Source organism: Leptopilina boulardi, unplaced genomic scaffold, assembly GCF_019393585.1.
Source record: "Leptopilina boulardi isolate dan_hultmark-lab unplaced genomic scaffold, ZJU_Lbou_2.1 LbouV2_165, whole genome shotgun sequence".
Lineage (NCBI taxonomy): Eukaryota > Metazoa > Arthropoda > Insecta > Hymenoptera > Figitidae > Leptopilina > Leptopilina boulardi.
Window position 1 is genome coordinate 166,953 of NW_026137713.1, and position 24,878 is coordinate 191,830.

Genomic DNA, 24,878 nt, shown 5'->3' on the forward strand with positions numbered 1-24,878 from the left:
GCAATTGCAGTAAATTGTAAGGTCAGCCGGTTGCTGTTGGGACTCGCGTCCTTGGGACAATAAAATTGCATTAAGTGAAAATCACATTCCTATGGGAAGCGCCAGTTAATAAAAGTGAGATTCGCATGGAGGGGGGGGGGGGGGGGGCAAAACGAATATAACATTGGAAATTGGAGATTCAGCGATATGTGAGAATAGTGCACGATCACTTTATACAGATAACATAAAGTAGCTCTCCTGTTAATGTAGATATATACTTTTCTTGATAAAACGCGAATAAATCGCATCAATCCATATTTTTTTCCCTGATTATTCATTATTAATTATCCGTTAATTTATTTATTATACCATTCGAAGAAATTGTAATTTTTTTTTTTTTTTTTTTGCTTTCGAATTATTTTTCTTTCATTTCACGTGCGTTGAATTTTGCAATCCGCAAATTTTCCATCCTCTAACTTTATGGTTTCACTTTCACTCAAGTTTCTTGTTTTTCAAGATTGCGTATATTTTTGCTCTCGTTGACAAAAAAAAAATGTATTTTATTTTTATTATTTATTTTGATTTGGATTCAAGTAAATTTTATTTATTTGCCCCCTTTTTATAAATATAAAATATTTTTAAAAATACTTTACTGCAAAAAAATTTTAATGACAAAAGTGGAAAATAAAAATGAAGCAAATCGTAATTGCAATTTTTAGAAAAGACGTAACAAAAATTAAATTGAAGAATAAGGGGTGGGGGGGAGAATTATTCTTTTACTAAAGCGATTCGAATGAAGAGAATTTAATTTTTTTTTTTTTAATATCCAGATATGCAACTAATTTTATAAGTAAAAGGCTGAAATTCAATCCTTCGAAAGCTGACGTAAAGCAGTTCCACCCACGTATTTACTGGTTCAGATAAAGTGGCACAACTGCACGAAAAGTGTGTTGCGACTTTCTCCATTCTTGACCAATGATTTTTTAGGTCTGACCACACACACACGCACATAGATATAGAAGTTTTATTTTCAAAATCAGAAAAAAAAATGAATCCCTTAATCATTTTAATTGTAAATTTTATTTTAAATTATTCACAACCTATGTCTTTGAAAAAAAAAAAAATTATTCACGAATAAATTTTGCAATTGCGTAATACAAATATTTATCGTAATTGAATATTTTGTCAAATAAATAATTTTAATAATTATTTTAATTTAGAAAAATTTTAAAGAAGATATAAGTTGATTTTTTTAAAAAATATTTGTTAATCATTCAAATTAATGATAATTTTCGACTAATTGTATTAATTCTTCAATATTTGTTAGGTTCTTATAGATTTTTTTCCTTTTAATGTTGTGAAGAAGTTTTTTTTTTTTTTTTATTTTCCAAAATTATTTAAATACACGACTTTATTTTGAGCTCGATTTATATCGATCATCATAATTGTATTATTATGTTGATTACAATATTGAAGTTGGATCATTTGGTTGTCGACCTTGTCACTTTGACGTTTAATAGGAGTCACTGTTCTCCAGTGACGTCACTCAGACGAGCACGTGGCGTTATGTATTGCATTCTGTCGTTCGGTGTGTATATATATATATATATACACTTTCTCCCAACGGGGCAAACGGTATAATTATTGCGCAAACGCTCAATGCATTTAATTCTCATGCAATGCAGTGAGGACGTTGCCAGATCTTTTTTTTTTTTTTAATATCTATTGTTCGCGAAAGTTTAACATTTACACTATTTTCTTGCACACCTTTTATATATATTTACTCTTCGAGTGTCGCGTCAGAAACATATTTTTTTCTTTCGACAATCAAAGCATTTTGATTTTTTTAAAACCCAATTTTTTTCCCCCAATACTTTTGGTTAAATTAATTATAATATAATATACATTTTTTTCTAAATAATATGAATAATAATTTTAATGAAATAATATATTAATTTAATATTTTGAATTCTATGAAAAATTTTTTCCTCTTCCACTTTGAATAATTGACTTTTGGAAATAACAATTTAAAATAAATGAGATAGCTCAACAATTATTTGAAGATTATATTGGCAATAGTATATATGGAATATTATTTTTGTTTCTGTTTTAACCAGAAAACTAAGCAGAGGTTTTGCGCAATTATCTCCTATGTATATAATTCGCAACTCCGGTTTAGCTTGTTATTTTCCCCTTTTTTTTTCCTCATTATGAAAAAAAAATAAAATATTTTTTTGAAAAAAATGAGAATATTATTTTGCAATAATCTTAATTGTTAGAAGAAAAATTGTCAATATTATAGAGAAAATAATTAAATTTCCTTTTTTTTTATTTATAATTTTATTTTAAAATCATGTTATTGCAAATATAAGACGACAATTTCTTTTGCAAAAATTTCGAACGAATGTAATTTCCTTTTTTATATTTTATATTTTTAAAAATAATGACTAAAAAATAATAAAATAAATTGTTAGTCTTTTATCGGAAAGGCTCAGAGGAATTATATTAGTTCTTTTTTTTTTAATTTACTTCTTTACAAGAACAATCGTCATAATATTTTTTATGATTTTTCCCTGAAAATTTCATTTCCTTTTTTATCATTGACTTATTTTATACTTTTTAAATTTTTTATGAAAATAATTTCTATATTTTTTATTGAATTTTTGCAAATGTTTTTATTTATTTTTTAGTATTAATTATTACTGCTATAATTATTATTAGTATTATTATTATTATTCTCATTTGTCTGAAAGTAAAGAATTGTGGGAGAGAAAATTTTAATGGCATTACGACCTAGACCTCGATTCAATAAAATATATTGTTTTTTTTTTTGCATTTTAAAATGCGTGATTATTTTTAATTCAATCAATAATGTGTGTATATATATGTTGCATCATATGTGATGAAGGCTCGCGTGTGATATTGTCAATGTTGGGTCACTTTTATATACATGAAGTAATAAATTATTATTCTAATAAATGAATGGTTCATTAAGCGATAATCACCTTCGTGTACAGTGAGGAGAACAGTTTTCCTCAACAATAAAAATAGTACATCAGTTTAATCATCCCTATAGCAATTCTTTCTTTTTTTTATTGTCTATACCTCACAACAAACAATTAAAAAATAATTTACTATTAATAAAAATTTCTTTTTTCAATTCTTATTTTTTGATTTATTTAAAATATTTTTCTGAATTATCAGTTTATATTGTATTTTTAGTCAAATGCCGATTATTTATTAAACATATTTATTTTTTTTTTGTTTTTTAATTTAATTTTAAACAATTTAGATTTGAAAAAATGGAAATATTTTGATAATATAAAATGAGTTTTTTTTTTATGTAGAATTCATGAAGTAATTTATTTTTCGATATTTGTTGTTTTTTACTATTATTTGGCGATAAATTTTTTTCTGCAATATAAAAGGAAAATACTTCCGCACCATAAGAAACCGAAAGGAAAACGTGCCAAATGTTCCCGTTACTTTAAACTGATTGTGAGAACATTCCATTCAACTATATTATTCTAGTATATATATATATATATATATATATATATATATAAAATGTTTGACGTTTGGCAACATGTCTTGCGCGCATATAATATACGAAAGTCACTCTCGAGTAATAAAAAAAAAAAATAAACATATAAACAAAATATATAGTCCTAAGATAAAACAAGCACGTATAAACATATATATAAAAGAGAGAAAAAAAATTGCAAAACACACAAGACATATTTTTTGAATTTTTTTTTTTCTTACAAATATAATATAGAATCAAAATTAATTTGATTGTAAAAATTTATAAATAAAAGATTTTTTAACAATTTTATATTGCAGAAAAAAATTATTTAAAAATTATTAATTTGTGATTTTCATTTTTTTAAATATTTAAATTTGACAAAGTAGTTAATTTTCGAAAAAATAATGAACTCTTTTTAAGTGAAAAAAAAAGAAATTAAATTATTATACAGAAAATTGTATTATATGAATCATTTTTATTGGATCAGATGTTTGAAAAATGAATCTTTTTTCAATATTATAAATTGTTGACATTCTTGTTACGTGAGGTGACATATAAAATTAGAAGGAATTGCATGTCGAATTTCCATAAAACCTGAATCACAAGTTATACTTGAAGGGTTCTCTCGTTTCACAATTTATATACTATATATTAACTTAGTTTTCTTTTTTTTTTTTTAAATAAAGTTACTTACACTTATTAGTGCTTGTCACTTTAGATTTAGATAAAAACTTTTAATATTCCACGCATACATTATCAGATAATCGGTTTTTCATTATTTCTTTTTAATAATAGACGCATTCTCGTTTAAAAGAAAGTCAAAAGATTCGGAAATTGGATAAGTTATCATTATAATCATTTTCTCTTATACTTTTTTTTTCTATTTCCGTTTTTGAAAAATTAAAAAAGTGACTCAGTATAGATAATTTCTTCACTTAAATTTTCTTTTACAATTTATTATCTCTCTAAATCGGAATAAGAAAAATTTTTAACTAATACTTTGAATTAGTGACTGACTTTTTGCTATCAAATTAGTTATTTTTAACTAATCTTGTAATTAATTATTGAATGTATAATTTATTATATTTATATTATTATAATATATATTGCATAAATTATTATATGTAAATCTGAATTCATAGTGCAGCAGAAAATAATTAATTTTTAATGCCTTTGTTTTCAATGTATTCATCAGTTTTTCTTCATTAATTGTTTCTTTAATTTTACTAACTCAATAATTGCTTATTCCTTCCTTTTACGTTCTTTCTTCTTTTTCTTCCAATTCTTTTTTTTCTGGCCATTCTCGTTATTTCTCATTTATTTTTCATTTTATTTCTGTTTCTTATTTGTTCCCTCAATTCAATTCTGCTTTCGTTTTCTTTGTGTGTTTTCTTCTACTCCCTTTTACTGTACCTATAGGTATACTTTTTGCCTATTCTCTTTCTTTTCTTCTTGCAACCTTTTGTTTTTATATTTTTCCTTTTCTTTAATACAATAATTTTATTCTATTTTTTTTTAAATATACTCAATTTCCCTGAAACATTTACTAAAATATTCCCTCCTCTTTATCAAAATATAATTTTCTTTTACTTGACTTTCTCTTTTTTTCTTTCTCGTTTTCAAAAAAAAAAGAAAAAAAAAAGTAAAGAAAAAACCGGACAATAAGATATTTAACAAAGAACAATACCATTTCATGAATATCGGAAATAATCTTTGCATTTCCTTGTGTCGCTGCTTTTCCAAATTATTCGTATCAGATCCTCCCAATTGCAAATCCGGTTTTTGCGGTACAGTAAACACCAAAAAAGGGCACTCGCACTAAACTTGAAACTCGATAAAAAAAAAAAAAATTTTTCCAATAAATTCACACTCTTTTTGATTACATCACTTGTGTATTTCAATTTTGATAAAAATTATCAAAAAAAAAAAAAGAAAAAACCACATAACAAGACCTCAAAATTTGTTAGGGGGATGGATTTTTTAAAGGAATCAATTTAACGGATTTGTTATATTCTTTTGAACTCGATTGGAAAATAAAAAAAGGAGCACAGGATGCTTGGAGCACGATCGTTACGGTGTTCAAAAGCAGACTGGTCAGTCTGGACGGTTAGCCGGTACCATGAGAATCATTGGAAGGGGACAGAGAGTGGCTTGAAAGAGAGAGAGAAAGAGAGAGACTTGGCTCTCAGGCGGAGGTAAAGTCGAGCCAAAGAGAAGGGAAAAGAAAGAAAGGCTAAACTAAAGGCTAAAGCAGCTTTATATGTATGTGTGTGAAGAGAGGTTTTGTGAAAGGGAGGAACGAGGAGAAACCATGTTTGTTAGTATGTAGTGAAAGAAAGAAGAAGATGAGAGATGTTTTTTAATGGGAATTTGTGTTGGTGGATGGGAAACAGGTAGAATCCATGAATTTGTGTTACGTTCGTGTGGTGATGTGTAATGTAACGTAATGTGGGCAAAGTACGTCCACTCAGGTAGTCTGACCGTGAATCCGATATATCGTTCTTTATCTTCCTCCCACGTTGATTCTTCGGCGGAGGTTGCAAAGAAACATCAAATAATGAAAAAGAAGAAGAATCAGTTGACAACCGTGTCAATTTCGGAAGCACAGTTTGCCTATAGATTTAATTAGTTTCACTTGCTCGAAATTCACATCCCTATATATATATTGGATTCACTTTCGTTATCTTTTTTTATTATTTGCAATAAGGATTTCCTTTCTTACTTATTGACTCCAATTTCTTTCTGTTTGTTTTCCTTTTTCGAATTGGATTTGGTCTTCTAGATCTCTGTCTGGTATCTTTCGTTTGTTGTATAGGGAAAAAAATTAATAATTTAACAAATGATTTCCAATTATTTTCATGAATAATTTACTGAGAATGCTTTGAATAAATGATTCCATGTTACTTACATAATTACAGGAGTCAATATAACCTGCTATAAAAAGATTATGCTTAAATCTGTATATGTTCAAAAAATCATATTGAATTTGTGATTTCTAATATCGTTTTTAATGCGTTTCTTCACATTACTCCAAATCTTAGTTTTAAAAATAACATTTTACCTTGTCAGAGATAGTTGTAAATCTATCATTAAATATCTAATTTAGAGATTAATTTTTTTTCCTTTACTGAATGAAAAAGATTCTCAATAAAAAATTTGAGATTTTTACTTTTCTAAGAAATGATTCTTAATTTGTATTGTAACTAATACAAAAAGGAAGCATTTGGTTATAGTCAGGTTTTGACCAAAACAAGATAGTCATCATTAAAATTAAAAGAAGATGAAAGCTAAAATTTTTTTTTTTTTGAACTATTTAGTCAGAATTTTTAGAACACTCTAAATAGAATTGAATCAAACGATGGTGAATTGGAATTATATATTTAAATTTTCTTCATTTTTCACACTAATTTTTATTCTTTTGCAAATTTTTCTTTTTTGAAAGAAAAGAAAAAAAATACTTTCGATTTCATTCTTTTTCTTATTTTGGTAAATAATGTTGGTTTCCGTTTTTATTTTCTTCATTTTTCAGTCTCAGTATATCCCATTGCCGATGCATAATTATGTTTAAAAGACGATTGAATTTTTTTTTTTTTTTTTTTTCGATGCTATCGTGTTGTGGTCTCTCAGAAGCTTTTGTGCCTTGAAAATATCCTTTGTTGGACTATAAAAGTAAAGTGAAAAGGTGGTAAAAAAGTATGGACAGAATATTAAAGGGAAGTGCATCCTAAGTAAGCAGAGTTGAAAATAATATATATGAAATTCCTTCACCTCGTCGTAAAATAAATATGCAAACAAGTGCACCGGTATTTGTCAAAGTCACGAGGAGAAGATAAAGCATCTGACTCAATTTTAAGAAATACAATATGTGTTGTATGTATATTTTTCTTATTCTCATCTCTTGACATTTGGAAAATAATTTTCTCTGCAAAATTTTCCAATGTAATTGAGTTTCTTTTTCATATGAAAATTTTAAAGATTAAATAGACTCAGAATCTTTTTTTTTTTAGGGAAATTTTATTCATTTTTGTTGCGGTAAATTTAATAATTATCAAAAAATTAGTACAAGGACATTCTAAATTATTTCTATTTTATTTAGACAGAATTTCATAAAAATAGATCACAAGGACTTTGGGTGAAATGTAATGGAAATGATCCAAAAAAAGAATATTTTTTTCACACTTTTAGGTTTTCCTTGAATTTAAAAATATCTTTTGAATATTCTTTTTATGTCGATATATTTTCTTTCACTTTTGTGCGCAAATTTTCTGTTATATATACCACTTAAGTTTATCAATATTTTGACTTAACTATATCTTATAAAATAAATTAATTAATTTTTCTTTTTGCAGATTCTATCCTCGATGGATTGTGGTGCCACATATTTCAAAGATAAGGGCAAAAGTAAAAAAGGTTATCTTAAAGGACACCGAATTCTTCATTATTCAGACTTTTTATAACTCGGTCTATTTTTACGGTTATTTTTCACATTTTATGAATGGAAATTTGATTTGAAAGTAGGGATCTCCGAGGGCTATTTAATTTGAAAGAATCTCATTGAAGCTGAAAATTCGTTATTAAGGTAAATATTTTATTTTATTGGAAAAATTTTATTACAAAAAATTAAGTTGCAGCATTATCTTTTTGGTGAATTATTTTTTTTTTAATTCTTTTTTAGTGGTTTCTTTTTCTATATGTGCCCTTTTATTATTATCATTATTTATTTGTACATAGACTTTCTATACGGAACTGTCTATATCAATGGAATGCTATCTCCATGACTTGATCTTGTTCTTGATCTTATTTGAAAACCACTCATGTGGTCGAGAATGGCGATTGTCCTAGAGAACGAGATTCTTTTATATACATATATATATATATATATCGTTGACGCCGTTGTGCAATCTCCTGAACGACTTTAATTACGCGATTCACGCTCTTTCTTAGTTTTTTCACACTTTTCCTTTATTCCACACATGGTGTGTATATAGATACTGGTTAGGGAAAATCGGTAAATAAAAGAAAAATCGGGGGATTTTTTTTTTTAATTAGTGGCAAATGTCCAAAAATATTTTCGCGCGATTATTAAAATTCGACAAATCAATCAATTTTGAACAAATGAAAATTCGGCGTTTTAAGAATGTTATTAAATAAAAATTCAGTGAATTTTGCTAAATTAAAATTCGGTAACCTGAAAATTTTGTTAAGTAAAATTATTTATTGTTGAAAAAATTAATTTAATAAAATATGTAAATTAAATACAATAAGATGAATCTTACCGACTGGATGTATTCAAGCCAAAGCTTTGAATCAATTTTCTTTCTGCAGGACATACTCGATATCAAAAATATCTCTTACTATTAATTAATTATTCGTCACTAATCATTATCAGTTTGCATGGTAATTTTTTTTCGCTTTCGGGTTGAAGTGGAGCATTTTGTATAAACCATTAATGTGAATAATGATCGATGGAACCTCCTCTTATATACATATTGTTAGAGAACTTTTTTTTTTATTTAGATTCTGCTTTTTCTTTGTGGTTTTCTGCTCTTGTATTGTTGTGATAGTGTATAATGTTGTTTCTATATACACATTTCTCTCCTTTCGATGCCCTCCTACTTCTTCTTCATCTTCTTCTTCCTATTCTTCTTCTTCTCTTTCCTGCCTTTTTACCCTTTCGCTATATCTTTTTCTCCTTTTGTTGGGTTCCTTTATTTTAACCTTGACTTTTGCCAGTCCATTCTTCTGGAGCCGTTCCCTTTTCCTTCGTCCAGACTCGTCCGATTTCAATTCGACTCCGCCTGCCTTTAATTTATTCTCTGCACAATATATATATATTCATGTATCTAAATTAATATCTGTCCAGTATACGTTAAATTACCGCAACTCCAATTACTAATCTTCAGATTAGATAAATTTCGCGATTCACTCGGATATATTATTCTATTTCTATATGTATATTTCTTTTCGACTCTTTCCCTTTTATCAATTTATTTTCCTTTGCTTTTTTAGAATCTCTACATACTTTTTAAATATTATTTTCTTTCGAGAGTTAAATCAGTATTTTTATTTTAATTTTTGATTGTAAATGATTTAATAATTTTTTCTTGCTGAAAAAAATTACAAATTTCTTTTATCGACATTTATCGACAATATTTTCTCTTTAAAAAATTACAGATTCCTTTTACCGACATTTATCGACAATGATAATAAATTTTATTATTTGAGAAAGTACAGATTCCTTTTACCGATATTTATCGACATTGACAATAATTTCTCTTTCTCAGAAATAAATAAATAACAATGGGGTTTGATACGGGAGTTTAAGTTGATACTAAAAATAAAATACTCTGTTTATAAAAAAATACATAATTCATTGAAAATTTAATTAATAAAGTATGAAAAAGGGAAAAAGTCGAGGAGAATAATATTAATGTTGTTGAATATATTTATAGAAATATTCCGAGAAAATAGGGATCATAAGTGAAGTATAATAATAAATTGAAGGCACGTGGAATTATCATTTTAAAAAGACCGGGAAAACAGGGAATCTTCTTCTGTTTTTTTTTTTTTTTTTTTTGTCATGTATTCTGTTATCCAATTATAATTTCTCAGTAGATGAGCACGCTTTCTGTACTGCATAGGGATGACCGGAAGAATTAAACGCGTGTGTGCAATTGCACGCGTGATACACGCGTTCTCTTTATTCCTTCGCTGATTTAATTGGGTGGAAATAATTAGAGATTCCAGCGAAAGTGCGCGCGAGGAAGACGTTCCTTTTTTTTTTTTTTTAATTCTTTCCATCGAACCTCACACGTTTAAATAGACAACAAATTCTCACTTTACACAAACAAAACACATTTTTCAAATTTTTTATCCGTTATACAATTTATTCTTTCGTTCCAATTTTTTTTTTTCTTTTTTCAATGAAATTTTATGTTGTTTTTTTTTTTATTCACAAGTCACTTAAGGGATCTATTATCATATTTTATTGTTATATACAGGGGTTTACTGGCTTTCTTTTTTATTTATCGATAAAATGATAAGAAAAGTAATAACAAAATTAAAAATAATGCGACGTATTAATTAATTTTTCTTTAATTAATAAATGGCATAATTTTTTTATATGGATGAGAGTTAAAAAAAAAATGAGAATTACATACTGTTTTTATAATCTAAACAATATTATTGTTATATTATTTCCTTATTTTCTGGAACGTCATAGAGGTGGAAAGTTGTTTATATTATATAAATATTTATATTAGCAATATCGTTAAATTATATTCTTTGTTTTTCTACACACTTTTTAATTTTAATTTACATTCTTTATTTATCCAAATTTTCGTACTACAATTATTTTTTTTTCTAATTTCCAAATAAAATTTGTATTGGGATTTTTATGCCGAATATGTTTATTTGATTACATGTTAAATAAAAATTTGGTAAAATGAAAATATAGTTTAAAAAAAAATTAAAATTTATTTTAAAAAAAAATTAAATTCTTTTTAATTTACAGTTTATCTATAAATTTATATCATAAATAATTTTCCATCTCCGTGTATGTATATAAAGATAAAACAAAAACATTAACATAATGTATATCAAAAATTTTGTGATATCCCGTTTTGTTCTAAATTCTCGAGTTTTTCAAATATTTATTAAACAAGGTGCAAAGGTGGAAAATGCACCACGCGACTGAAAATTTTATTACTGTAATTTTTTTTTTTCAAAGATAACGCGCAACGTATAAAGGAATGCGGAGAATTATATTCGTTCAAAATGAAACTTTTGTTTGATAAAGTGTCGCGAGTACATTTTTTTTTATCTCAATTACAATATATGATTTCGAAGTGATAAATAATGTGTGAGTAAAGAAGATATAGTCGTCGAAGACGTCATATATATATTTAAATTGTGAAAAATACAGCTTTACACCCGCATCTGCATATTATCAAGAAAATATATTGAAATGCGGGCTTTATAAGTTGCAACTTGATATTTAACTTTTAAAATAAATATATATAATATATATAGTTGAATACATGTAATTTTATTTCCTGTGCGGTTTTCGTAGTGCTATAACGGTAGCTTTTATATACGAACGTGTAATTTTGTGAAACCACAAATGGACAAGAAATTAGGATTCTTCACTCTGTATATTCTCATTTTTTTTTTTTTTTTTTTTTTTTTTCTTTCATTTATTTAGGTAATTTGCATTCTTTCTCAATTATTGAGAACACAAAGTACACTGACTTTCTTTAGAAATTGAACGTTTCAATGAGGATAAATTTTACAATAACATTTAGAACACGGAAAATATTTATTGTTTAGAAGAATTATTTACTTAAATTACCATTTTTTTTAAGTGCCACTAAAAAAAAAACTGTAGTAAACTAAAATTGTTTTGAACTCTCATCTATATAAAAAGTAATTTTTTTTTTATCAATGATTTTTAATTTACTAAAATATTTGGGGGTATTAATTTTTTACAATTTTTTTTTTTCGATAACACAACACAAATATAGATTTTTTTTTCTCACTTTTGGCACTCCTGATTAAGAACGAAATCGGCGAGGTTGTCGCGGGGAAATCCGGCGGCAAACTGAAGTTTCGACAGAAGAAAACTTTGTGGTTTGTGTGTAGATTTCATATCTAACCAACCCATGCGAACGAGTTAGGTATATATATATATATAACTTCCGGTTTCGTGCGAAACGTCGCATCCTACTGATTATGTCACTTTTTATCATTATCAATAACACCTTTTAATTTACTCCACCATTTTGTAATCTATTGAATACAATTAGATTCTTTATGCTTTCACAGATGCAGACATAATTTTTTTTTTTTTTTTTTATAATGAAAAATCAATTATTTCTAGTTGAAATTTACTATAATTTTTTTTCAATTTAAAAATTATATTTTTTATGAAAAAATTTATATTAATTTTTTAATCGTTAATGAATTTTTATATTAATAAATTGTTATTTTAATTAATAAATATCAAAATAAAAAAAAATTGCCAAATTTCCAGGTGGCAATAAACAAAACAAAAAAAAAAATTGAAATTTAAACATAATTAAAGAAAATGAATCGCAACAACATAATTAATGAGGGTTAAAATAAAAGAGAATGAAATAAAATGAAAGCAACAGTTTAAATGAGATCATAAATGTGTTTAACTTTAGAAAGGTGTATATATATATATATATATATATATATATAAGAAAGAAAAATTGGCTCGAGAATAGAATCGCGAGGAGAATATTCTTCTAGTTTTATGGATTTTCAGTCGTTAGACCTTTAAGAGCGTGTTTCAATTTGCGCAACCGTTGGCCACCAGGGCATGTCAGCAGATGCGATACCAAGTACTTTGCGTAAATAGCGAGGGAGTATCTGCATATGTACAGCTCTCGACATTATTGTTATAGAAAATAATAATTTTTTTTTTTTTTTTTTTTATTCAATTTTAGCAGAATTCTCATTTGTTGAATTTTTAAATGATAGTATTTCTAATTCACCGAATCTTTTTTTTATTTTTTCCTAATTTTATATTCGTTTGCACAAATTATTATATTATATTATCAAAAAGATCGAATTTTTATTTGACTGAAATTAAAAATGACAGAACAAAATTAACCATACAAAAATATTTTGGCTTGAATTTAAAATAATTGCGTCAAAATCTTGTTGTATGAACATTTGCAATTTCGGTCAAATAAAAAATTGGTTTATTAAAATATTTTATTAAATTTAAAATTTACGAATTTGTTTAAGTTAAATATGTGTCCTGACGCGGTGAAAGGGACCTTACGGTTCCAAAGCAAATTTTACAGGAGAGGCGCTCGAAGTGTAGCACGAAAATAGACATTTGAGTAGTGGGGACGTACAACTGCAAATCAGCACCACTGCTCACCACTACAACGCTACACTCATATGTCTGTGAGCATGCTACCTTCGTGCATCTTCGGCTCTACCATATCTTGTACCTCCCTACTCTTTCTAAGCTCTGATGTAAACATTGCCCTGGGCCCGGCAAATGGATTCAGTTTATATTAAAGTTAATTGATTAATTTTTATTGACAAAATAATACGTAAATAACTTGAAATATCTTGTTCGGATTTGTCGGATTAATTAGATGAGGGCGAGCTGATTAAGAAGCATCTCCATTTTTAAAAGTAATTTTGTGGTTATAAAAGTTGGATTTTTGACAGAAGTGGGGACAGACATTGAATCTATGTGGCGCCAATTCTAGCTAGTGGCCGCTGCTGAACTAACTTACCCCAAATTACTCCACTTTAAATCTTTAATAAAATAATATTCCTCTATTATTCCTCCAAATGCCAACTCGAAATACTTTATCCTTTAAAGATGAGAAGAAATTTACGAAACCCCTTTTTGACAATGTTTAAACATTTTTTTAATAATTATTTATTAATTCTCTGAAAATCGTTGTTATCAAATAAAATTAATTTTTATTATTTATTTTATCAACAGAGAAATTTTCAATTTTTACTTTTCTTACAACAGTAAAAATAACATTACTTTTGCTGTATAAATAAGTTATATGTCTTGAATTTAAAATATAAATTATTGTTATTATTATACATTATTAAAATAATGAAAATCTAATAAATTGTTTATTGCAATTTTACTGGCTTTAATATGAGATAAATCCATTTTCCGGGCCCAGCGCAATGTATACATCAGAGCTTAGAACTAGTGGGGAGAGACAAGAAATGGTAGAGCCGAAGATGCACGAAGGAAACACGCTCACCGATATACGAGGGTAGCGTCGTAGTGGTGAGCAGTGGTAGTGGTTTTGCAGTAGCCACGAGGCGCCCGAGAATACGCGGAAAAGTACTTATGTTTAAAGCTATATAACACAATAAGTATTTGAAGGAGACAAATTTTAATTGTTGGAAATGAAAAAGCCACTCAAAAACTATCGATTGGTATAAAAAAATAAAAATCGATTTATTTAATCATAAGGTCCCTTTCACCGCGTCAGGACACATATATACAAATTCGGCTAAATAAAATTATTTTTGTTTATAAAAATTTGTTAAGTCCGTCATATAATATTTTTATTTTATAACAAGAAAAATATTTATTTATATAAATATATATTGTGGAAGAAAGAAAATATAATCGCGCAACGTGTGAAAACTCGAGGTTATATAAAAAAAAAAATAATTATAAAATCGAGATCACTTTTGCCACATATGTATTGCAATTAGAAATTGGGATTTATAATATTGTATAATTAATAATTATATAGTTGTTATTTAACTGTCTCAGAAAAATATAATACTAAAATGTACTTGACTGTACATTCACTAGTTGCAGGCAACCGTGAAACAAAAGGGGAACTTTATGCGGGTTTTCTGGCTCCATTATTGCGGGACAACTGTACATAGAGTAATATTTATATATATATATATAGAGAGAGAGAACCTCGACTTTTCACTGTTGTATATAATGAGCTCTAATATTATCGCTATTTTTTTTTTTTTTCTTTATTTTTCGTAAAAAAAAATTTGCCACTAGATGCATTTTTTTCTGTTTCTAAATTCCTCGCACTTTCACTAATTTAGAAAGCCTTTTTCTCCAATTTTATCAAATTATTGATCTTTATAGTTAAACAAAAATTCGTTGTTAAAATAAAAAATTTAGAATATTTGAGTTAATAAAAGAAACTATAAATAATTGAAAGAAATATATTGTATATATATAAGTGATTAAATTGAGAAACAAAATCCATATAGAAATTGTGTAAGAAAGTATTATCCATTTAGGGTAATAGATAATCGTCATTTTTCTCACGTAAGAAGAGACATAATTGAATTTTCAACATGTTCCGTCATCCAGTCACGACAAAGCATTCCTCTGGACTATTCAACGTTAGCCAGTAGCAGAAAACCTTTGTCTCTAGAAGACAAAAGCATTGTAATACGAGTTCCGTTTGCTTCTTTTTTTTTTTTTTTTTAATACAAAATATACCAGGTGCCGATAGTTTCGCTTCTTTTCGCTTAAAAATAGAAATTCTTATCAAAGTCCCCGCATCTCAAAAAAATTAAATATTTCTTCTGTGATTAAATTTTTTTTGTACCTTTAAGATCGTGTAGTTACATGAAAACCCACCTGAAAACAAAAAATTTTAATTGTTAATATATTTTTTATTATATTAATTAATTATTATATTAATATTTACCATTAACATTGCAAGCACGTTCTTTGGACTGTTATTTAGACCGTTAGTAGAGGAAAAATAGTTTAAGAAGAGGAGCATTTTAAAATGTCCGGTTTTGCATGCAACGAAGCGAAGAAATAATTTCTATGTACGGGAATTGTGACAAATTTAAATTGTGTCATAGACATTTTATTTTTTGTTTCGTGAAATAGAAATATGAAAAAAAAAATATTTAAAAAATCTTTAATTGCATATGTAGATAAGAATTTATTTATTAGTTGATATTACAATATTCTATACAGGAAGAGTGTGCCACAATTATATATAAATATATTAAAGAAATACTTGAACGGAAATTTATTTATATCATCAAAAAAGATTTAGAAAATGCGAACGATAAAATATTTGCACGCAGGAACTGTGTGTAAATATATCCTGTGACCCAGTTTTCAATTAACATTTGTCTATATATCTAATATGGAGCGAAAGTTTTGTTGGCCAAAGAGAATATTTTTATTTGAAATTGAAAAAATATTTCTTTAAAAAATAAAGCTCATCCGTTTGGTTATTTTTCGAAATTTCCAAATTTTGTCACTAATTTTTTTTTAAAATGAAATTAATGCTGATGAATTGTTTCAAAATTTGACCTAATTTTTATTTCATCTGTAACCTAATATCAATTTGAAATTATTTCGATTTTTCTGTAATCTAATTCTTATTTAGCCTATTCTTACCTAATTTTCATTTGTTCCAATATCTATAAATCTTTATCTATATCTATTTTTATTTATCGCATGTGTCTCGTAAAATGTAATGCAAAACTACTCCCTTATTGCAAAACATTTTTAACTGAAGTGATAATATATTTATTACCTCATGGAAAGTAATTGAATTATATAATATGATTTGAAAGAGAAAAGGAGAGAGAAAGGGTGGTGAAAAAAGGAGAAAGAAAGAGAGACTTTATAATAAATAAGAGAATATATATTAAAGGTTTTATATAACTGTGGCATTGTGACTAGCAAGCAGGAAGAGCATCGTAACTTTAAAGAGCAATGTAGGCACAATAATCTGTGTTGTTGGATAGCAAGTATATACTGGTATGAACAAGTTTCAGAAAGTTCCAAGTCAAACTGAAAGACGAGTTGGGTTTAGAAGAAGAATGGATGGGGGAAGAGAGAGAGAGAGAGAGAGAGAGAGAGAGAGAGAGAGAGAGAGAGAGAGAGAGAGAGAGAGAGAGAGAGAGAGAGAGAGAGAGAGAGAGAGAGAGAGAGAGAGAGAGAGAGAGAGAGAGAGAGAGAGAGAGAGAGAGAGAGAGAGAGAGAGAGAGAGAGAGAGAGAGAGAGAGAGAGAGAGAGAGAGAGAGAGAGAGAGAGAGAGAGAGAGAGAGAGAGAGAGAGAGAGAGAGAGAGAGAGAGAGAGAGAGAGAGAGAGAGAGAGAGAGAGAGAGAGAGAGAGAGAGAGAGAGAGAGAGAGAGAGAGAGAGAGAGAGAGAGAGAGAGAGAGAGAGAGAGAGAGAGAGAGAGAGAGAGAGAGAGAGAGAGAGAGAGAGAGAGAGAGAGAGAGAGAGAGAGAGAGAGAGAGAGAGAGAGAGAGAGAGAGAGAGAGAGAGAGAGAGAGAGAGAGAGAGAGAGAGAGAGAGAGAGAGAGAGAGAGAGAGAGAGAGAGAGAGAGAGAGAGAGAGAGAGAGAGAGAGAGAGAGAGAGAGAGAGAGAGAGAGAGAGAGAGAGAGAGAGAGAGAGAGAGAGAGAGAGAGAGAGAGAGAGAGAGAGAGAGAGAGAGAGAGAGAGAGAGAGAGAGAGAGAGAGAGAGAGAGAGAGAGAGAGAGAGAGAGAGAGAGAGAGAGAGAGAGAGAGAGAGAGAGAGAGAGAGAGAGAGAGAGAGAGATATAGAAAAGGTAAAAAGAGAAGAATAAAATCAAAAAAATGAAAGAAAAAAAAGATTGGCGCGGGTAGGTTGGTCTCAAGACCTTAAAGGGGCCCCAAGGCACTTGCTCAATAGGGGCACGAGCGTTAAGCTTCATCCTCATGAGACAAGGGGCACTTACATGGATTATCTACTGTTTATTACTCAGCGCTTCACATTAGTATTCCTTTCTATCACACATCCTTTATCTTACATTTTTCATACTTTGTTCTTGGCTGCTATAAATCTCTCTTTATATTTTTTCTTCCCTTCTTTTTTTTTCTTATTCTTTCTCTTATTCTTTTTCGCCAACGTCCGAGAAATCCATATTAATTATTATTATTATTGCTTCCTCCTCCATAGAGGAATTGCTATTGATATGTGTTTGTCATTTTTTAACTAGTTTTTATTTTTTTCTAATATATTTTCTTATTTTTAGGTATTCATACTTTTGATTTGGTACAAGAAATGTCGAGTAGATTCTGTAAGGAAGGAACCTTTTTTGGAATACTTCATACTTTTGGTTTGATACGAGGAATGTCGAGTAGATTCTGTAAGGAAGGAATCTTTTTTGGAAATTTGAGGAATGCAGCGGTATCAAAAAATTATTTAACAGGTATTTATTATTATTTATAAAAATTAACACACAATCAGAATTTTCATTAAAGGAAAAAAATGATGCCATGTTATTGCAATAGAAAATAGAAGAATTAATAAGATTTAAAAAAAGAATGTTAATTTAGTATAGAATTCTCGGAATTTTCGAAAAGAAATCTATAAATAAAACAGTGACATATATATCTAGTTTCAAAAAATCTTGTTATAAAACTACTTTACTGAGGAATGTGAAAAAAAAAGTTTTCTTATCAGAGACGAAAGAAAATGAATATATATATGACAAAGATTAATTTTTCCGCATCTCAAGAGTCTTTATACAAAGAACATCCGCGCGCGCGCGCCCGCGATAAGATTGCTATGTTATTAATATTAAATTATAATAATTCGAAACGAAACAATTTTGCACCTCGTTTTCTCTTACGCTCGATTGATTTTATGTGTTTGTAACTATACTATATACAAAATGTAAAATCGCGTTCGTTTTATCAGAACATGTCATTACACACAGTTACACAAGCGCGCAATGTATATACCTGCGGATTGTGTATTCGTAAATCGTAATAGTTACAAGGGAAAAAGATACACACAGACACATAAGAAGTGATAATCTCAGTAAGCTAGTTTAAATTGAAACAAAGTCGTTCCATCTCATTGGAACTAGTACATGAATGTTATCTATTTATTGCAGCCTCAATTTTCTGCCAATGAATAATGATTCCTCTCTTAATATTTATTTTAAATTCATATACTGAAAATATACCTCAAGTGTATTGTATTTATTATTATTTTGATTATTAGTATCGTTATCATTCTTATTGTTTTGCCTTTTTGTATTTATGCCACTTAAGTTTGCGTTGACCGCGGACGTTAAGGCGTTTCATAATTGTGAGTTAGATGTAGTCCAACTTGTTGCGTTCGAATCCCCTTGGAATTGACAATTTTTTCTTTGCTACTAAATCCTAATAATAGAGAAGGAGGTAGAATATACAAAAATATTTCCTATTTACCAGAGTGGGGGAGGTTCAAAAAAAAAAAAAAATTTCAATTAAGATAAATACCTTTATTAAATTATAAAATAGTCATTGTAAATAAAATTTGATATAAAAATTTGAAAGCACGGTACCAGGAAATTCGCGTGGGTGGTCAGAACACCGTGAAGACTGCATCCCCCGTGTATTTGGAAGAGGGGGGTGGGAGGAAAAAGGGGAGTTTGGACCCCGCCAGAGAGATATATTCCGCGCGCATGAATGGAATTTTATATATATATATAGATATATATTTGGTCGATGCGATAGCGCACAAGAAACGACGATGACGACTACGACGACATGGTTCTCTTCATTTATAAAGTGCATATATGTGTAGATTGCGCGCCTTGCGCCACAAACGCTTGTCGTCGGTGCGAAAAGTCGCGCAGACGTAATACCACGTGTGTATCCGGCGAACAGAATGCGTTTAAACATTCATATATAAGCTCCCATCAAAAACATGCGCTGACATTTTATATGTATATCTATATTTTATTTCAAATCTTAAGACTCATCTTTATCGCCGCATGTGAAATAACGTATAATGCGCGCGCGAGAGAAAGAGAATCCGATATGGTTATATAGGTTCAAATGGAAACGAAATCTCCCTCGGAATCGAGGAAAATTGGTCGAATTTTAAAAATCGTACTTAAATATTTTTCTTAAATATATATTTGTTTGGACATTAGGAATTTCCTGTTAAACGAAAATTTGGCATTTTTAAGAATTCTATCAAAATTTCAATTCGTGTAAATGAAAAAAAAAAATTAATTCGTGATGAATGGGAAATTTTTAAAATAGCCGAATTTTTATTTTCAAATTTCAAATGGACCGAACAAACATAATCTACAAGAAAAATTTTCGACGAAATTTTTTTGAATTTTGTTCTCATATTTCATTTGCCCCAATTTTCTTACATTGAAATTAATTTAATTTTGCAAATTAAATTATGAATTTGCAATTTTATAACATAAACTTTAATTGATAATTCTGATTTGACTTTCTATATATAATTTCTCGAAACAATTAAAATAGAATCATAATTGAAATTTCTCCTCTATTTGCAAATATATACTGCAGTGTAAAATGTATACTTATAATTAAAAATTTATTTATTTCGGTGATATTTTTTCATTGCTATAAGCATAGAAGGCAAAATTAATTTTTTTTCGTGTAATGTTTATTTTTTTTTATTTTTTTTGCACTGGGTTTATTATTCTCCACTTTGGTTGCAAATATGATCGCTTCGTGAGTTTGAATACGAAGATTCTCAGGTGGATAACACAGTCTAACGGTATCGAATGATTAGCACACTAACCAACATCGTTCACGATGGAGATGAAAATACCCTCGAGTGTTTTGGACGTTCACCGAGTTCATCTTTAACTGACTAACTTCAAAAAGGGTTTCATCTTCAATTTTTTTTTTTTATTAAAAAAAATATATATTTTTTTTATAATTAAAAAAAATATATTTTTTTTATAATTAAAAAAATATTTATTGACTCTAAAAAAAAAAGAAAATCTTTACAAAAATAATATTAAAAAAAAGATATACATTTTTTTCACAGATTCAATGAATTTAAAAATAGATTTTTAATAAATCGGTGAAAATAAATTTCCAGACATTTTGATTCATTGGAGAATGAAGTTTTGAATAATTATGATATTCAATATATAGGTGTCGCGCGCGCGTCATAAAAATGTGAAATAAAAAATAAAATGAATTATGGGAGAAATGTCAAATAAAATATTATATATAGAAGGGAAAATATCACATAAACGATAAAAATCATATAAAAAAATATATTTAAAAAATCAAGTGAAATGTAAAAATTATTATTTGTAAAAATTAACGAGTGGTAAAGCAAATAGAGGATGAAAATTTAAATAAAATAAGTTGTTTTAATTTTTTGGTTTCTTTTTTATTTTTTTCTTATTCGTTTTATTTTTTAATTTAAAAAAAAACAACATTTTATTTTATATTTAAAAATCGAGAAATGAAATTTGTGGCAAATGAATAAATTTAAAGTAGAACGAAAATCATTGACTTTCGTTTAAATCAATCAGAGGAATTCGATATTATTAGAAATTGGAGATATATTTTTTTTCCTTTGGGAGTGAGATTATTTTTTTTTACCCTCATTTTTTGTCAGTCAAAAATTTCTGACTCACCCTGTTGAAAGTTTTGACCATAAAAAATAGACACACACGGATCTTGTTAATGGTTTTGTATATATATATATATTACTGACCAAGAATTCTGAAACCGATTTCTGATCTGATATTATAAAGGCATTATTTCCATTCAAGTGATTTTAAAGATTCGACAATAGATCCGTTATTGTATATAAATATATAGGACGTTTATTGCTTCTGACGGTGCTACTTTTACACACACCGCACACAATTTTCAAAGTAGGTCAGGGGATTTTTTTCAACAGTAGCAAAATTTCTATCAGATTTCGGTGCAGATTAATTGTCTATTGTTTTCGTAGGCTGATCTCAATTTCAAAGAGGTATTTCTCTCTCTCTCTTTCTCTTTCTCTTTCTGCAAGAAGGTTTTTTTTCTCTATGTTGTAATCGAATGTGTATTACATTTCAGAGCTGGTATTTTTTTTAGAAAGTCTCGCCACGTCAATATTTTACGATTATTGAATTAACAAACGGCAATTCCATGAGTATTATGTTCTGCAATAGATAAAAAAAAATGACACACAAGGTCAAGGATATGAAAATATCGAAATTTGAATTTTTTAAGACGTTGGTAAATATTTATATTTTTTTTATAGACTGACGTTTATATATATTAGGGGAAAATGTGGTTTTTATAGGACAAGGTCCCATAAAAATTTTTGTTTCATTTGAATTGTAGTTTTTTCTTATTCTATTTTTGACATTTTATTTTATTATTTTTTATTTAATTATTTAACAATGAACGGACTTACAAATATTTAAAAAAAATTATTTATTCTAAAAATTTTCACCCGCTAATTGTTTATTCGTAATTTTTATTTATTTTTCAATTATAAAAATGTTGTAATTTTTAGTTTAATTAAAATATTTAATATTACTCTCTAAATATGAATTAGTTAAAAATAACAATTAATTTCAAAGTCATTGAGATGAAAGAAATTCTCCTTTGTCTCTGTTAATTTATAAATGAAATATCAAACTGATTTTTCAAATGAGCAGACTCAGTAACATGAGGCATTCGACACCTGTTTTGCAAGATGCATACAAATTAGTATCAATTATCATCAGTAAATTACGTTTTGTTTATTTATTCAGTTCAGGGACTTTTACCAAATGCATTTTTATCAAAAAAAATTTTTTTTTTTGTTTAATGAAAAAAGACATTTACAGAAATAATAATTAATCAATCAAAAAACAAAAAAAAATTCTAGTTATTTTTTCTTATTCTTTAGTTCGAAAAATACTTTTTTTTTAATAATACGAAGAATTAAATGATTCCATTGATGTGAAAAAACATGACCCGTTATTTATATATAAACGCACGTAATATTTCGAAATCATTTCTTAAAGAACTGTTTAGTCTTCATTTATTACAATTTTTATTCAAAGGTCATCAAATTTACGTCTCTTGAAAGAAATTATTGATATAAAATAAGAGCTTTGCTATTCTTTTCACATGAGACATGACAAATTAAAAAAAAAAATGACCTCGTTATGTCACTCATTATGAATGTCATTATGAAATATTAATAGAAATATTTATAATCTTGCAAACATTACAGTTATTATTAATGTAATAATTTACAACAGGTGTCCCTTTTCAATGTCAAATTATTTTTGTTTTTTGTCCTTTATAAGTTTTGTTAATTTATAATTACCAAATCCATTAACTAAATAATTTTAATAAGTAATTAATTAACTAATTAATTACTAATTAATTAATCATTGAATTTATTAATTTATAAATAAATAAATTCAACGATTAGTTGAATACATTCTTTGGTCAAAGTTACATTTTATAAAAAAAAAAGAAGAGTTTACATAAAAAATTATTGTAACTTTAAACAGGAAATAGTATTTAGATTTTGATAATTAATTTTGAAAAATTAAGTTTTCTTCTGTAAAAATGATGTTCTAAAAGAATATTAGAGATGTTTTAATTAAAAATTCCTTGGCACGAACCACAATATGTTTCAGGTGTTAATTTTTTCCAATTAACACCTATAGAAAAGAATGTTTTATTTAAACAAATTTTTTTTATTTCATTTCTAAAAATAAAAAAATATATATATATTTTCAATTGAATTGTAAATAAATTTTAAACTAAATAATTTTTAAAAATTCGTTCACCAATTTAAATTTGTAAAAATTTCTAATTGATTTTTAGTCATTTTCACTAAAATTTTAGTTACAAAAAAATATTACTATTTTACTAAATAGTTAAAATTTTTACTTCAATTAGTAAACAAATTCTTACTAATTCAAATTTAGAGAGTAATAAATAAATTTAATAATAATTTAAATAATTATGTTTTGAAATCAAAAAAAAAAATTTATTTTTTTGCAAAATAAGTTTTATTTTATTATTATGTATCTCGAGACAGAATTCTGAAAATTATTTTAAATTTCCTCTCGCTGCAGACTATAAAAAGAGAAAAGTAATGAAGGCTTAATGAAAATTTTCGAGATTTTCACACTATAAACAAGATGTGTAAAACATGTTGAGATGTTTTTTTAAAAATAAAAACCGTTTAGCTCATAAAAAGACGATAATAAAGTTGTGCGTATAAAGAATTCTTCTGTCGGAATGACCTTTTTTTTTGAAAAAAAAGAAAAAAAAAATGTAGCCAGGAATTTTGTGCAATTATACTCACGATTATCATGATTATCGTATACGGTTAGTTTACGGTGTCGATTCTCGGTCATTGTACCAACCAAGTTTTGTTTTGCCATCTCATGTGAAAGACGGTCAGACAAAGAGATTCTGAAAAGGCCCTCAGTACGCGTGCCCGCAGCACGCGATTTGCGCAAACGTCTTGATCGACGTTATACCAGGCTAGTAGAAAAGGTAAAGAGTGCCAACACCGCAATGTTTTATCACTTCACTATATATACAACATACATTTATAAATTTGTACATATATATATATATATATATATATATATATATATATATATATATATATATATATATATATATATATATATATATATATATATATATATATATATATATATATATAAATGTGTGTTATGCGTTTAGATTTGAGAGTCGTTTGGTAACATTAACGCGCCACTCAATAGTAACCGAGGTTCAAATATTCTTGTGTTGAGAAATTTGATGCACCTTGAGACGCGCAAAAATCCCAACCGTTGTGAAAATCGATTATACATACGAGTTTTATCATAAAACATTTACTTATCACATTTGAATGTAAAAGAAAAATTTATTCATTTATTTAAAAAAAAAAATTCAGAATTTAGTAAAAAAAAAATTCTTGAATTTGCGTTATTTAACAAAATTATAGGGTCGAATTTCTATTAAGCCAATATTTACAAACTAGAATTAATATTGAACAAACATTTAATATAGGAGAATTTTTATTTAACCGAATTCCAAATTCGTACTTAATAGAAATTTTATTTAACGAATTAA

General features: G+C 27.3%; 1 protein-coding gene and 1 long non-coding RNA gene across 11 annotated transcripts in view; one reads left to right on the top strand and one right to left on the bottom strand.

The window, feature by feature from the left end:
• LOC127277318 (probable serine/threonine-protein kinase DDB_G0278845) overlaps positions 1-24,878 on the bottom strand; it is a 52,921-nt gene that overhangs the window by 9,129 nt on the left and 18,914 nt on the right. The window contains exons 1-2 of one of the 10 annotated variants that reach the window (XM_051298346.1): positions 24,097-24,163; positions 15,616-15,647 (exon numbers count right to left, since the gene is read on the bottom strand). The exons of 2 other annotated variants lie outside the window; for them this stretch is intronic. In XM_051298346.1, the coding sequence (XP_051154303.1) occupies positions 15,616-15,647; positions 24,097-24,148 (84 nt within the window). In that variant the 5' untranslated portion in view covers positions 24,149-24,163. Of the gene's footprint in view, positions 1-5,192; positions 5,612-8,781; positions 9,403-11,855; positions 11,872-12,042; positions 12,138-15,615; positions 15,648-24,096; positions 24,164-24,878 lie in introns of those variants that run through there. 7 more of the 10 variants (XM_051298350.1, XM_051298352.1, XM_051298351.1 and 4 more) reach the window with 7 other exon arrangements.
• Positions 1-24,878, top strand: part of LOC127277321 (uncharacterized) — a 33,895-nt gene that overhangs the window by 4,349 nt on the left and 4,668 nt on the right. Inside the window, exons 4-5 of the long non-coding RNA XR_007842352.1 lie at positions 7,855-8,084; positions 18,041-18,217. This is a non-coding gene — a long non-coding RNA (uncharacterized LOC127277321). The remainder of the gene's footprint in view (positions 1-7,854; positions 8,085-18,040; positions 18,218-24,878) is intronic.